We start from the raw sequence: 15,765 nt of genomic DNA, 5'->3' as shown, positions 1-15,765 counted from the left end.
GTGTGTGCGTGTGTGTGTGTGTGTGTGTGTGTGTGTGTGTGTGTGTGTAATCAGACGGCCCTATAATTTACTCGCATATATAAACAAATGGTTCTGAACCTATTTTTATGCCCAAATCTGTAGTTCTGGAGTTTACTTCCTCTCTTATATATGGAAACGATAGGGTTTTGCTAGATAAGCAAGCAAGATAGTTTTCTTAATTGGCATTTACCTGCAATAATTGTGTGGAACTATTTTAACCTTAATTTCCAACTAGTCCTTTTTTTTGGGTCACACATGCAACTCTCTCAGCTTGCATGTTTAGTCAGTGGAAAGGACTTTTCTCTCAAGACTGGGAACAACCTGACAGGGTTCATGCGAGGCCTTGCTCTGCAGTTCGCCACATCTGACAGCCCTGCCCTACCTCAGGGCTCAGCCAAGAGGTTTGAAAACACACACCTCGTCTTCCAGTCCTCTTCTGACTTGGACCTGTTTTTGCGGGCTGCTCTTTGTTTTTCCTCAAGTCGTTTTTTTTCTTCACTAGCTTGATCTAAAATAAGAACATCAAAGGAAAAGTTATTCTACAAGTAGAGACTGCCAAGCACAGTACTAAGCATAACTTTATGGAGAAGCACCATCCATAGGTATTAGAATGAATTCCATTTTAGCAGCATGCAAACACCATAGTCGAACATCAAGCTAAAATTTTAATATGCACCTAGGTTAGTAAGAGGCAGAGCTGGCACTCAAAACTCAGTCATCTCTTTCTATAGCCTATACCCTTAAACTCTGCATTTACCAAAAAGAACCTGCTTATTTGTGAGGCCAAAAAAAAAAAAGAAAGAAAGAAAAAACAAAGGTGTTAAAATGCTTCAGTGAATACTTAGGCAGAGGGGCCAGCTGAGTGGCTCATTGGTTAAGAGTTGGCTTGGGAGTGTGAACTCTGAGCCAACATGGGCCAGTGATGCTGCACCCTCTACAGCTAAAATGGTGAACAACAGCTTAGTCTGGAGCTGGGCTGCTATGAGTTGCCGGCAACTGCATAGGCTGCAGTGAAGCTGCAGTGGGCTGCCTTGAGCTACCATGGGTGGCTGACAGCCAGCGTGAATGGCCGGCAGCTGGCGTGAGCTGCCAAGAGCCACTGTGAGCGGCCGTCCAATGGCCGGTGATCAACTGCCTCACCCGGGAAGAGCGCAATGATCACAATACCAACATGGGCCAGTGAAGCGACATCCTCCACAATGAGACTGGAGACTGAAGAACAAAGGGACAGCAGACAATGTTCCCCTCCCCCGATTCCCCAATAAAATCTTAAAAAAAAGGGCAGAAAAACTGAATAAATTTGAATTTTTCTAAATTCTTAATGAGACTTCGCAGAGCCCTTTAGATTCCATTCATAAGAAATCCAAACAACTTTCCAAAATACTGTTGCACTGTCTCACTGATCATTCAAACAAAGTGTCAGAGTATTTAGTTAGAGCAGGGTTTCTCAAGCTTGGCTCTAGTGCCACACTGGACCCAATGATTCTTTGTGGGGCTGTCCTATGCACTGAAGGATGTTTAGATTAATCTCTGGCCTCTACACACTAGGTGCCAGTAGTTGCCCAGATGTGACAACCGAAGTCTCCAGACATTGCCACATATCCCCTGGGGGAAAAATTGCTCCCCCCCTTCCTTTGAAAGCCCGTGAAGTAGAAGAAATTTAACACCATAAGACAAAAATGTTTTAACCAAGGGGAGGCAAAGCTCTTCTTTGAGGCTTACAAGGAGATATTTAAATTCTGAACTACATAGTAAAATAGTTTAAAGTTGATAAAGATGCTATCATTTTCTCAAATTCCTCTCTGACATTTAAGGTATGCCTCTGGTCATATACAATATATTCAATTATCAGGGAGTATCATTGAAATAATGGATATGAGCAAATAAAGTCTATGTCAGATTCCCAAATTTAAAACAGAAGTTACTGAATTTAAATTTAATTAAAAATCTCTTAAGAGAAGCTAAAAATGCTTGTACTTCAATCATGCCAACAATCACCAGGAAAAAAACAAACCATCATCCCCCAAGAAATTACTCTTCACTGGTAGTACCCTCGGACGCAACCTACCAATTTCTCCATTCTCCATGGCTCTGATGTCAGGCCGTAACCTGCAGTCTGTCTTAGGAATCACACTCTCCATTTCTTTGTCTATTTCATTCAAAACCAAGGCAAAGCTAGTAAAATTGTACATCTGAAAAGAAGCAAAACATTCAAATGAACATATACCAAGGCCTAAGGCAGAATGAAAATGCCTGAAAGTAGAATAAGTTTGATCTGACAGTGACCCCTCCTCCCTTTTACGGCAACACTAGTCAGCCTTTCTCAGATCATACATCTAAATGTTTTCACCGAATGGGTATTATTGGTCTCAAAGAAATCTTAAAGCATGCCTCACAGAATAAATATTCTCTATCGCTATCAACTCTCAGTAGAGCTATAAGCAAAACCAACATTCTTCAACACCTACTTTCTTCATTAAAATCATTACTCACTGGATCCGGGGGGGCTTATATTGAAGAGATTGCATCATCTTGTATTTAATGAGAGCCATGTTTCCCTGAAGTCATTGCTAAAGCAGCTCCCCAAAGTCCCACCCAAACACAGCCAGGCACCAGAGGGGGTGGCTGGCATGAATGCACTGGGCCTCAGGAGGGAGACTGCATACAGAAGCCAGCGGGGGCACAGCTGAGGGGCATTTCCACGACAACCTGCCCTCTTTTTGGCTGGGCTGGCCCGGCACCTGTCAGGGAAAGAGCACCATCCATGCTCAGTACAAACAGCGAGGCCACGTTCAGCAAGCCCCGTCTCACCTGAGCAGAATTGGGAGGCCGTGGGGCTATTCGCCACAGGAGGACACTTCCGGGGATAACAAACACACTTTCAGAATCTGGCATCGGCATTTCATCTGACTCCTCAGATGTGCTCACCTGGAAGAACCAACATGTGGATAAAATGAAAATGTTTTAAAAAGAAGACACTTACACACTGGAAACTGCGCACCATTTATTGCACACTACTAGAATGCAAACTGCATGAGGGCAGGGGCACCAGGACCTTCTATCTCCTTACCTTGCCACACAGTGTAGGGAGTCACTTGCTGTGTGACTTAAGTGCCATGAGTCACACAGGCTTGATGTGTTATATCACTTAGTGGTATTTGCATTTGAGGCATTATTATCATCATCATTCTTTATTTTAGCATTTTAATGCTTTTAAAGCTTTTTTAAAAAAGACAGAATAACTTATTAGAGTATTTACTGGAACACAAGAACTTCAAGCAAAGGTTAAATTCTTGGAGCAGTTAGCTAAGTTATCACAACACAAAACTAGCAGGAATCTTGAAAGCATTTGATTAAAAAAGAATTTTAAAAGATGACAGGCTAAAAAGGAAACTAACTTTTTTTTTTTTTTTGGCTACCCCTCCTAGGCTAGAGCTATGTTAGGAGCTCTCTCTATATTTAGTCCTTACATAATAAATCTATGAGGATATATTATTACCAGTTTATATATAAAGGCTTTAAGCCTTTGGAAGGTTAATATTCCCAATATCAGACTAGAATGACTATATGAGATACTTTCAGTGAATATATAGTTAAAAAAACAGCACAAGGAGGCGACAACACTGATGATGACAAATTTCTTGTGGCATTTGAATGTGCTCAGGGACATCAGAAGTCTATGGTAGCTAGATGCACACAGGAAGTAGAGACTAGGCAAGGAGCGAATGTGTGAGAATAATTTCTCTCTCCGAGGGGTAGGGCCACTTTTCTACAAAGACTGACCAGGGATTTATGGGACATGAGGGGTATATTCTGGAACTCGGCCAATATCCTTTGCTGTCCTCGACCCCACCTCTGTAACAGGAGGGTGGATGACATGTGTGTTGCTGAAGTTGTGTTTGCTAAGTTGCCTGGTACTGGCTGGAGCTGCCGCCAAGGAGTTTGTGCCAGGGCTCCCAGAATCCTGGACTATTTCATTCTCCAGCCCCACCAGCTGCAGAGAAGTGTCAGTGCACCTCCCAGAATGAAAGAAAAGCAGGTAGGATGTGAGGAGGAGAGCAGAATTGTGCACAGATGAAAGGAAACAGAAAGAAGGAAAAAAGCCAAAGCCACTGGAAAGCAGTATGCTCTTGTCATTTAATAAAATTCTTTTCACCTTAGGACCATAGTGAACTCGATTTACAAAGAAACTTACTCATAAATGCACCTCCTGTTTTTGAGGAAGATTAGGGCTTTTACATGCAGGAGAACTGCCCAAGGAGCCCTAGAGACTATGATTCGGAAGGTCTGCGGTGGGCTTGGGAGCTTGCAAGCTCTCCGATGATGTTCAGGTTGTTAGTCTGCAGAAATGCTTTGAGCAGAAAGGACGTTCGCCATCTTAACTATGAGCTGATGCTATTCAGAGCCCTTTACCTTTATCAACTCATTTGACAAGCAGGTCCTATAAATTATATCCATCTTACAAAGGAAGGCACTGGGGCAGAGAGGAGGTGCCAAGTCTGCCTAAGGGTGTACTGCTCAGAAATGGTGGAAACAGGATTCTAACCCACAGCGTGTGCTCTGAACCATGATGCCCATCACTGGAAAAGGATCAGTCCTCAAATGTTTTGTGTCCAAACAGCTGCAATCTTTCTTTAGCTCTCAGCTCTCCTGCCTGGATGAAAGGGACAGGAGTCTGCGGAACGTTAGAACCTCCTTGGGGCTCTGCAACAAGAAGCTATGTGCCTCACATGCAAGAAATACTATCAAGGCATTAACTGTCCCATAAGGAAGGACATTTAATAACAGAAAGACAGCAGTCCAGGAATGACGCCCTTAGCGATGCGTCTTAGCTTCAGTGATTTGGAGATAAGGGAGAGGCCACAAAAATGCTGATAATCATGAAAATGTGGGCAACAATTTGGAGGGAAATTTTAAATATTCAACTGATCCTAACTTCTATTGCATATAAACAAACAGAAAGGAAGAAAAAATTTGTCTGAAGTAGACTCCAACTTTCCAAAGCTATGTGAATTAAAACAACTGCACAAAATTACAAACGTGGCACACATCCATACTCTCTCTATATGAGATTATGTCAAACATTTGCTACTAAGGCAGATTATCTGTTCCTTAGAAAGATTCACGGATATGTCAGTTATATCTCAATTAAAAAAAAAGATTCAAGAAGAAAAATTACATGCATTAGCAACAAGAAATATAAAAGGTCAAACTGTGACCCAATAACAGGCCACCACCAAAAGGATTAGTACAAATTTAAGAGTCCAGTGATTCCTTCAATACCACCTTACAGGATGTTCACCTGTTTGCTGTTCTTCTTCTCTTCAGTATTTTTCTTATCGTTTTTTTTGTAAGCATCAAAAGTGGCAGGGTCAACACTGTACAAACATTCAGTCCACTTCCCATAGAGGGCACAGAGCTTCCTTTTGCTGTCAAGAGAAACTGATGTTTAGCCAACAATTAAACCAGTGTTTTGCTGTAACTGAGCATTGTTCTAAAGATGCTTACGAATCAGATTCTTTAAAGAAACAGATATTTCCTTGTGGAAAAAGATATTTTGAACGTATAGAAATGCTTGTTTCCCAGGTTATGGCAGATTTTAATACTAACATTTTATTTAGTGAACGATACCTATACTATTCAACATTTAAAATGGACATTTTACCTTTTATCTTGAATGTAGCCTTCAACTTTGTGTAATTCCTTACCAAAAAGGCCACATGGCTTAAAACTCAGCACACATTTGTCCCCAGTCCTGTGAAGGAGATATGAAGCTCAGATTACCATTCAACATGGAAGAAGCAGTAGGGAATAATGACTATAACCTTTTTGGCAACAGTTGCTGTTTAAACGTTTTCTAACACATGTCAGATTCCATACAGAGGTTATCATGATTAATAGTTATTTAGAAGTGATCCCACCATAAAGAAAAGGTAAGCAAGGTTCATAAAGAATAAGTTGCTTTGGAATGAATATTTGCGCCCCCCGCCCCAAATTCATATGTTGAAGCTGTAATCCCCAATGTGATAGTGTTCGGAGGTTATCAGGTTATGAGGGTGGAGCCCTGGTGAACAGGATTAGGGCCTGTAAAAGAAGAGGCACCAGACATGATCTCTCTCCCCGCCATGTAAGGATACAATGTACACCAGAAACAGGGCTTCATCAGACATCAAATCTGCTGGCCCACTGATCTGGGATTTCCCAGCTTCCAGAACTGTGAGAAATAAACAGCAGCTGTTTGATCCAGTTTGTGGCACTGTTACAGCAGAATGTTGTAACAGCAGCCCGAGATGACTAAGACACCTGCCTAAGGTCACAAAGTAGGATTTGAACCCAACTCTTTACAACCTTTATGTTCCTCCCATCCCACTCCCCCAGGTGCATAATACGAACTAAAGAACACAAGCAAAATGAGCTGAGGCTGGAATTAAAATTCACAGAGGCTGGGAAAGCTCAGAGTTCACCTAATCAGAAACATCAATGAACTCTGTTCATTAAATGGATGGGTGTCTAGTTATATTGCCTGTACGTGATTTATCATCAGGCTCTTCTAGAGTTTTTTTAAAAAAATGAAGTCCACTGATACCATATGATGACAGTTAAAGAGACAGATAAGTACCCTAAAGTGTCTTACTTGTGGTTTGTGATTTCCACATTGCCGTACTGCTCAATCCAGAGTTTACCCACAATGATATTATGTACACAGCAGGTAGGATTTGTCCATGTATATGCTTCATTGTGTCTAAAAAACAAAAATAAAACCAAAACTGAGAAAAATAAGTGAGAAGTGTTATTCTGTTTAAAAAGTGCATTTGTCTCAAATGACATTACTCAGGATAACAAATCAGAGTGCTGGAGATAACTAGCTCTATTGGTGTTAACACAGAGTAAAACAGGTACCATCTGACCACTCTTACTGCTTCTTAAAAGGATGCAAAAACTTAAGGAAAACACGCTACACTTCCACCAAATGCCAAATAAACTATGTAAATAATTACCTTAAGTATTCAAAAGTTAGGTGAAAATATATAGAAAAGTAAAATTACAGGTAGAAAATAAAAATGAAGGCCTACTATTCAGCACTTTCCAGAGGAAGTACCTTCCAGCTCACCAAAGGGAAAAACATATGTGAATAAGCTCGAATTTTACATATCCTTTGCTTTTCAAAATATCTGCTTTATATCTTCATACATTTATCCTTACATACATGTTTTAAAAATTTATTTTTAATTACATACAGTGAAATTCGCCTTTGTTAGTGTACAGTTCTATGAGTTTAATGCATATATAGATCTGCAAAACCATCAACACAATGAGAATATAGAACAATTCCATCACCGTTCAAAAAGTTCACTCATGCTGCCCCTTCCGTCCCTAATCCCTATTTCATCCCTACTCCCTAAAAACAACTGATCTGTTCTCCATTGCAATAGTTTTGCCTTTTCTAGGATGCCATATAAATAAGATATACTCTGGAACTTTTTGAGATTAGCTTCTTCAATTTGTATAATGTATTTTAAATTCTATGTATCAATAATTTGTCCTTTCTTATTTCTGAGTAGTAGTATTCCACTGTACGGATGTACCATAGTTTAACCACTCATTGAAGGGCATTTTTGGGTGCTTTCAGTTTTTGGTGACTATGAATAACAGTACCATAAACATTTGTGTACAGGTTTTTGTGTGAACATAAGTTTTCATTTTTCTAGAAGAAATACCTAGGAGTGGAACTGCTGAGTCATATAGTAAATATATGGTCAACCTTATAAGAAATTGCCAACTATTCTCCAGAGTGGCTCTACATTTGAATGAGACTCTTAATCCTCTTAAAATCTTCTGGAGGTTATTGCTTGTTTTGTTTTAGTAGGTGATTAATATAATTTCAGGCTATAATAAAGTTCTGACCCACTTTCTGTGGCCTCTGATTCTAGTATCAGTTTAATTTTCAAAGACTTTTCAGTGCTATTCAGGTCCATTCTCAATAGCCATCTGGGGACCTGGGCACTGGTCCACACAGTAGTTCAGATCTCAAGGCCTTTGGTGTGCCATTTCAGGCCATTTTAATTAGGAGCACAGGAGCAGCTTAGGAATCCATACATGGCTTTATGGAGTCCCTTTGTCAAGCTCCCCTTCTGTGGTTTTCCCCACACTCTCAGATACCAGAGGAGTTTGGCTAGCAAGCTGGGATTTCAGCCTCTCTGCTCTGTTTTGCATTTTTCACAACTGGGTCTTCCTCAGGGCCAAAGAGATAAGAACAAAAGAGAAAAAAGTAACAGGGATTCTCCTCTCACTTTTTGGACCAAAGGGGCCCCTTTATCCAGCTCCTCTGGACAAGGAGAAAGACTTAGATTTCTGAGTTTTAGGTATTGGTGTGGCTGCTGCCGCCACTACCATTACAAGTACACACCCATGGGCCCTCGAGTTTGTTTTGGTACAAAACAGGGAGAAAAAACTAAAAAGGATTTCTCCCATTCTCTATACCCTACAAGGGTATCTTTCTAGGTTCTCTAACCAAAAAGAGAGGGTTTCTCTTGGAACTTTTTCTGTATGCCTCCACTGCTCAGTTTGGGGATGTGGGCTGCTCTGACTTTAAGCCAGGAGATATTGGGGATGGGGACAGGGATAAAACCAAGCAACTCGCTGCCATATTGGTCTTCAGGTTTTTAGCTCTCTCCCGAATTGACCTGCTATTAATTACTTTTCAGAGTCCTCAGATAGTTGTTTCATGTTTTCTATCCAGGTCTTTAGTCATCATCAGTAGGAAAGATAGGCTAGAACGGGCTTCGTAACTATCTGAAATAGAACTGAAACTGCCTTTGAATATAAGGCAAATCTTTTTTCTCATGGAAAAGAATTTCCAACTTACCTAATGTCCAAAATGTGCCACACAATTATTGTTTCAATATTTCTCAAAGTGAATTCATTTTGAAAGATGGTTAAACAAAACACTACCATTGAGATATATAGGAGGCTTGTTTCATAAGAATTGATGTGGAGTTGATTAACTCCATTCTATCTTAAAATAAATCCAAACACCATAGTGAAACATCAGGTTATACTTTTTAAAACATACCTAGATTGATTAACTAGTGTTGCTGTGTTTCTTAAATTCTGTTACATGGAGGTAGATAACTGACACTTCATAAAAGCTGTTTCTGTATCTATAGCTTTTGAACAAGAACAAGTCTGTGTGCAAATGTATATACAAATGGCTTGATTCCAACTTACTCAAGAAGCTCCAAGGTAATGGTTCCTTTAGGTTCTGCTTCTACACTTTTCCCCCAGAACTTCAGTTTCGGATAGATTGAGCCATGAAAGACGAAATCGTTGTTTAATCCTTCAGCATGAAACGCACTAATGGGTGGGTGATGGCTGACCTGCTCAGAGATGAGTCTGAAACCAAGGTCCTCTCTTAAGATTAAAAAAAAAAAAAAAAAGTTACACTGCAATTAATTCTTATTAGGGAATGTGTACATTATTGTCATTTCATTCTAAAAGCTATGCAAAGTATTAAACAGGTTCGACAAAGTAAACAATTCTTTATCATCCTGGAATAATAACTTAATGTATGAGAAATTGTACTAATGGAACTCAAACTACTAAATCCAATGTTGTTATAATTCTAGTTACTTGAACACATTAAAGTAAAGAACACACACATGAATTTGGGTGAGTTGCATGAATTGATAATATCAGCCATGTAAATTTAAAACATATTCCATTTATATTAAGATTAGTGTGTTCACTTTTAAATATATAGGGAATAAATGAAATCAAAACTTGTGCAGAAAAGAAGAGGAAGATTCAGAGAAACTAAAGCCAGATGAATTCCCTAATTATGTGTAAGCAAGAAGCAGGTTACAGCAGGCAAACAGAATTGCAGGTGTGGATGCATTTATTGCCTTTATGACAACAGTATAAATTTATAGTAATATTATAAATGGTTATTTAAAAATCCAATCATATATTATGATCTATATAAGAAGAAAAGGAAGATAATCCAAAATGATTAGGAATACTGAAATCTTCGTAATTACTTTTTTTTTTTAATTAAATTTACTGGGTAACATTGGTTAGTAAAATTACATAGGTTTCAAGTGTACAATTCTGTAATATATCATCTATATATTGCATTGTGTGTTCACCACCCAGAGTCAGTTCTCCTTTCATTACCATATATTTAACCCCCTTTTCTCTTCTACCACCTCCTCCCGACTTACCTCTGGTAACCACTCAACTATTGTCTGTGTCTATGAATTTTTTATCTTTCTTTGTTTGTCTTGTTCATTTGTTGCTTTCAGTTTTATATCCCACATGAGTGAGGTTATATAGTTCTCGAGTAACTACTTTTTATAATGGTATATTTTAAGTATGTTTCAATATGTTTTTGACATAGTCTCTAAAATAATATCATAGAAACAAACATCAAAATTGTTAACTTGCTCCAGTCAGACAAAATTGTTGTTGATGATGCTCAAAATAGATTTTTTCTCTTTCATTTGAAAAGCTATATAAATCATGCAAATTCAACTATTTGTTTGGAATAGAGTGAAAGATCTTACCGAACTAATTCGTAAGTCTCTCCCAGAAGCGGGTTGAAAGGCTTCCCAGTGCGCTCCCACTGAGAAGCAACAGCAGATACGGCAAACGCAGCTACACACTGTGGGGAAGAGCACCAGAAGTTAAAAATAGACGAGCTTGCTTCTCATTCTTTCAGGAGCTGAAAGTTTGCTAAGGTAGTAATTTACACAATTATTCTGAGGAGTTTAATTGCTTTGGATTTTCAATATGGTTCTAGCCACTTAAATGTGCAAACGTGAATATTCAGAATGAAAATTACTGAATCTCTTCCTACAGCGTCATTCCCAACTGTGGTTTTGGTAACACTCTAAAAAGTGCTACAAATTCTCTCAAGCCCCAAATTTCTTTCAATTCCTTTAACATTTCTAAAAAGTACAACACTTTTGGGATAGGGGAGAAAAGAAAGAACTAAACAAACTGGTGTCAAGCCCAATGAAGTTGAGAAAACTGATTTATATTAAATGAAAGGACAGAAAGATTTCATTTAGAATGCTCTTGCTTTGTGTGAAGGAGAACAATGTACTTACTATACTCTGCCTGAGTCTGGTCTATCCATATACGTCACATAAACATCTTCTATTCAAAAAAAAAATTAAAAAGTGCAATTCCTATTGTCTTTTGTTTTAACTTATAGCAGTATGTGTATGTTCACATACACATATAAGCATAAATGTACATATTTACGTATGTATATGTGCATTCACTCCTTCTTGGAAACACTGGGAAAGTCTGAAAGAAGAAAGGTTGGATTTTTTCCCAACGCAATGCTACTTTGTAAAGTGAAGACTCAGGAACACAGAAGACACTTCAAACATGCTGGGGTTGTTTTAGTAACATTTCCCAGCCTCACATTGGACTTAATACTAATTCTGTGTCAGTGTGTTTGGGATGGGAATGGTAAAGAAGATTCTACGACTTCAACCTTTTCCAGTTCTCGTTTGACACATACCTGCATCCTTTCCACAGGATCAGAAAATGAACTGGCCTTGTGGATCAGGTACGTATGCTCCATATATTCAGTGAGTCGCTGTAGGAAGCTCAAAGGCTCATTAAATATGACTGGCATCGTAATCTTGGATAGTTCCTATTTAACAAAATGGAAACCGTTATGTCCCATATATACAACATACTTATTTGCTGCTATCTTTACTTAACATGATCCTGGAAAGGAAGTAACAGAAAAATTGAATTCATGAAATTTAATTAATATCAGATCAATTTCATAAATCTTTCCAGAGTACCTAACAGTATAGAGTATACTGTTCTAGATCTTGAAGGAAATACAAATATTAAAAATTCTCCTTGGCTTCAAGGAGCTCACAATCTAGTGGTGGGCACAAGGTGATGACTATTACTAAGTTGGCTGCAGATCTGAATAAGGAAATGGGATAGAAAGTTGATGAGGCACAGATGGGCTAGGGATCAACTACACACACCATCTTTATGGATAATTTTCCAAGACACATTTCCGACTGTTTGTAACTGACAGCACTGAGATTTTCTGAACACCAATCTACCATAAATTTTGGACTAGGGTACTAGAAGAGCAATGTGTATTTTGCAGAATTGTCTGCCATTATGACACAATCACAGACTTCGAAAAATAATTTAATCATTGAGCAGGGGTCACTGACCTGAACTGCAACCTTTCAACTCTGTTTAACATATGCCACAAGCAAGCAACAGCACCATGAGGTCCTTTGAAAAATTCGTTAGGTAACAAACTTATCTTGGTATTCTCTGGAATATTCTAATGATCTTCCCAACCTCAAACCTACCATTATTTACTTTTCCCTTGGGAATGGGGTCTTTCATGAAGCCTGCTGACTAAAGTCAAATGGTCGGGTGAACACTGCAAGGTGCCATCCAGGTTGAATGCCATCTGTCTCAGCTCTGATGCTTTCCCCCTAAATGTCCACATTCTTACCAAATTAAAAATAATGCAACCTTCACAAAACTATAACTGGAGCACATTAAAAAAAAAAGAAAGAAAGAAAATAGCTCATTCATTACCATAAAATATTCCAGAACAAAGCCATGTAGCAGCTCAACCTAATTAAAAGAAACGGTAGTGTACTGCTGCTGCCTCACTGAGAAGACAAGGGAGGATAGAAACCTATAAAGAGATCAAGAAAAGGAGGTTCAACTGTATATACCCTAAGGTCTCATTAAATCCAGAAATTCATTGTTGGGGAGAAGTCAACAGAACAGGGATTTTTTTTTTAAGAAAAAAAACAGTAGAGGAATACATAACTCTCAATGAAAAATCTAATAATACAGAAGTAAAAACATGAAAATTCTCCTCTCCCCAGAGGCAAAGCTCCATCAACATTTTGGGATACAGATGTGTATTTATACACACGTGTGCATTCACATATACATTATTGGTTTTTTTAAAATGCATGGTATCCGCTCTAATATATTGACCCATGACTTGCTCTTTTCACTTTTACAGTGTTGTGGAGGTCTTACACACATGTATGCAAATCACTGAATCTGCCAAACTCTTTGTGATTGCTGGATACTGTGATGGTAAGACCACGGAACCAGACTGAGTTCCACCGATGGCTTTCTCATTTACTAGCTATGTGACTCTGGCCAAGTTAAACTCTGCCAGTTTCCTCATCAATAACATGGCACTAATGTAATAGCATCTACTACCAAACATTGTTATAAGAACAATATTTGCAAAACACTTAGAACAGTTCTGGGCACATTAGTAAATGCTATATGTGTTTGTTAAATTAAAAGAGAGTCTAGATATAGATATACCATGAACTATTTAATCATATATCTTTTAGAACAGGGGTCAGCAAACTTTTGAGACCGAGTAGCTGCCAGGAGTCAGCAAACTGCCGCAGGCTCTGAAGTAAAATTGAAAATGAAAATAAAACTATCATAGTTCCATTTACAAAATTTTTAAAGGATATTATTCACATAATGGTGATTATGTAAAAATGTATTTATGGCTCTCGAATAATTTTTAAATTGTTGTGAGGGACAGGATTGGCTCTTCCAGGGGTTGGCAAACTTTTGAGACAGAACGTACCCAAAGAGCTGCATGTGGCTCGCGAGCTGCAGTTTGCCAACCCCTGTTTTAGAACATGGCCAAATATGGCTTTATACTAGATTTCTCTAAGTGGAATTTCTGGGTTAAATGTCTGCTTATTTAAAAATTTTTATAATAACTATCAAAAGTTAAATGTCTTCCAAAAAGGCTTTACCAATTTATACTCCCACCAATGCTGCAAGAGAGCCAGATCCTTTAATGTCACAGGAGTGGCACTACTTCCAATCTGTTCATTTGGTCATGTTCACTCTTCACAAATATTTAACTGAAGAATATTCTAATACTGTAATGGTGGTAGCTGAATCACTTATAACTCTTGTATGAAGGTAAAAGACATTAAAATGCTAAAAATATTTAAAGTATTAAAAATAACTACAACAACACTTTGTTAATGGGTATACAATGTAACAAAATGTAAGTTGTGATATCAGAAACATAAAATGGATGGAATGTAAAGCTTTTGTATGCATTCAAAGTTGTTATCAGCTTAAAACAGACTGATAGAAACAAGATATTTTATGTAAGCCTCATGAAGCACTAGCAGAAATAAAAAATCTATAGTAGATACATAAAGTAGATACATAAAATGTAAAGAGAAAAAATCAAAGCATACCACTACAGAAAACCATGAATCACAAAGGAAGGCAGCAAGAGGGGAAACAAAGGAACCAAGTAATTACAAAACACCAGAAAAAAATAATTTCAAATGCCAACAGTAATTCCACACCTATCAGTAATGACTTTAAATATAAATGGACTAAATTCTCCCATGGAAAAACACAGAGTGGCTGAATGGATTTAAAAAAACCCAAAAAACAAAAAAACCAAGACCTAACCACATGTTGCCCACAGAGACTCACTTCAGCTTTAAAAACACATCAAGACCAAAAGTGAAGGGTTGGAAAAAGTATTCCATGCAAGTGGAAATCAAAGGCAAGCAGGAGTAGCTATACTTATATCAGACAAAACAGACTTTAAGCCAAAAACTGTAACAAGACAGGTCATTATATAATGATAAAGTGGTCAATTTATCAAGAAGATATAACAATTATAAATATTTATGCACCACACAGGAGCATCTAAATATATAAAGCAAATGTTAATAGATCTGAAGGGAGAAATAAACAGCAATACACCAGTATTAGAGAACTTCCATACCTTCCTTTCAACAATGGATAGATCATCCAAACAGAAAATCAATAAGGAAACACTGGATTTAAATGACACCTTAGACCAGATAGACCTGATAGACATATACAGAACATCCCATACGAAACCAGCAAAATATACATTCTTCTCAAATACACATGAAATATTTTCCAAAATAGATCATACAATAGGTCACAAAACAAGTCTTAAAAATTTAAGACTGAAATCATATTAAATATCTTTCTGACCACAGTGATATGAAATCAGAATTAAATTACAAGAAGAAAACTGGGAAATTCACAAATATGTAAAGATTAAACAACATGCTACTGAAGAACCAATGGGTCAAAGGAGAAATCAAAAGAGAAATCAAAATGTATCTTGAGAGAAGTGAATATGGAAATACAACATACCAAAACTTATAGGATACAGCAAAAGCAGTTCTAAGAGGGAAGTTCATAGCAATAAACACCTAATTAAGAACCAAGAAAAATCTCAAATACTCAGCCTGACTTTATACCTCAAGGAACTAGAAAAAGAAGAACTAAATCTGAAGTTAGCAGAAGGAAGGAAATAAACATCAGAGTAGAAATAAATGAAAGAGCGACTAAAAAGACAATAGGAAAGATCAATGAAACTGGAAAGATCAATGAAACTGAAAGCTGGTTTTTTGAAAAGATAAACAAGATAGACAAACCTTTAGCTACACTCACAAACAAAAAAGAGGACTCAAACAAATGAAATTATAAATGAAAAAAGAGACACATGAATACAAAAGATCGTAAGAGACTACCATAAACAATTAGATGCCATCAAATAGGACAATGTAGAGGAAATGGATAATTTCCTAGAACATACAACCTACAAAGACTGAAAATCTGAACAGATCAATTACTATGAAGGAGACTGAAGCAATAATCAAGTACCTCTTAATAAACAAAAGT

At 37.7% G+C, this 15,765-nt stretch overlaps 1 protein-coding gene across 7 annotated transcripts in view; it reads right to left on the bottom strand.

Moving 5' to 3' along the window:
* Window positions 1-15,765, bottom strand: part of OSBPL1A (oxysterol binding protein like 1A) — a 222,336-nt gene that overhangs the window by 5,384 nt on the left and 201,187 nt on the right. For all 7 annotated transcript variants that reach the window (XM_019656152.1, XM_019656153.1, XM_019656154.1 and 4 more), the window contains 9 exons: window positions 11,552-11,686; window positions 10,584-10,681; window positions 9,250-9,432; window positions 6,656-6,763; window positions 5,687-5,776; window positions 5,324-5,450; window positions 2,833-2,949; window positions 2,090-2,213; window positions 439-529 (listed from right to left, as the gene is read on the bottom strand). In XM_019656152.1, the coding sequence (XP_019511697.1) occupies window positions 439-529; window positions 2,090-2,213; window positions 2,833-2,949; window positions 5,324-5,450; window positions 5,687-5,776; window positions 6,656-6,763; window positions 9,250-9,432; window positions 10,584-10,681; window positions 11,552-11,686 (1,073 nt within the window). The remainder of the gene's footprint in view (window positions 1-438; window positions 530-2,089; window positions 2,214-2,832; window positions 2,950-5,323; window positions 5,451-5,686; window positions 5,777-6,655; window positions 6,764-9,249; window positions 9,433-10,583; window positions 10,682-11,551; window positions 11,687-15,765) is intronic.

The sequence above is a fragment of the Hipposideros armiger genome, unplaced genomic scaffold (genome assembly GCF_001890085.2).
Source record: "Hipposideros armiger isolate ML-2016 unplaced genomic scaffold, ASM189008v1 scaffold_255, whole genome shotgun sequence".
Taxonomy (NCBI): domain Eukaryota; kingdom Metazoa; phylum Chordata; class Mammalia; order Chiroptera; family Hipposideridae; genus Hipposideros; species Hipposideros armiger.
This window is presented reverse-complemented; position numbering and strand designations above follow the sequence as displayed.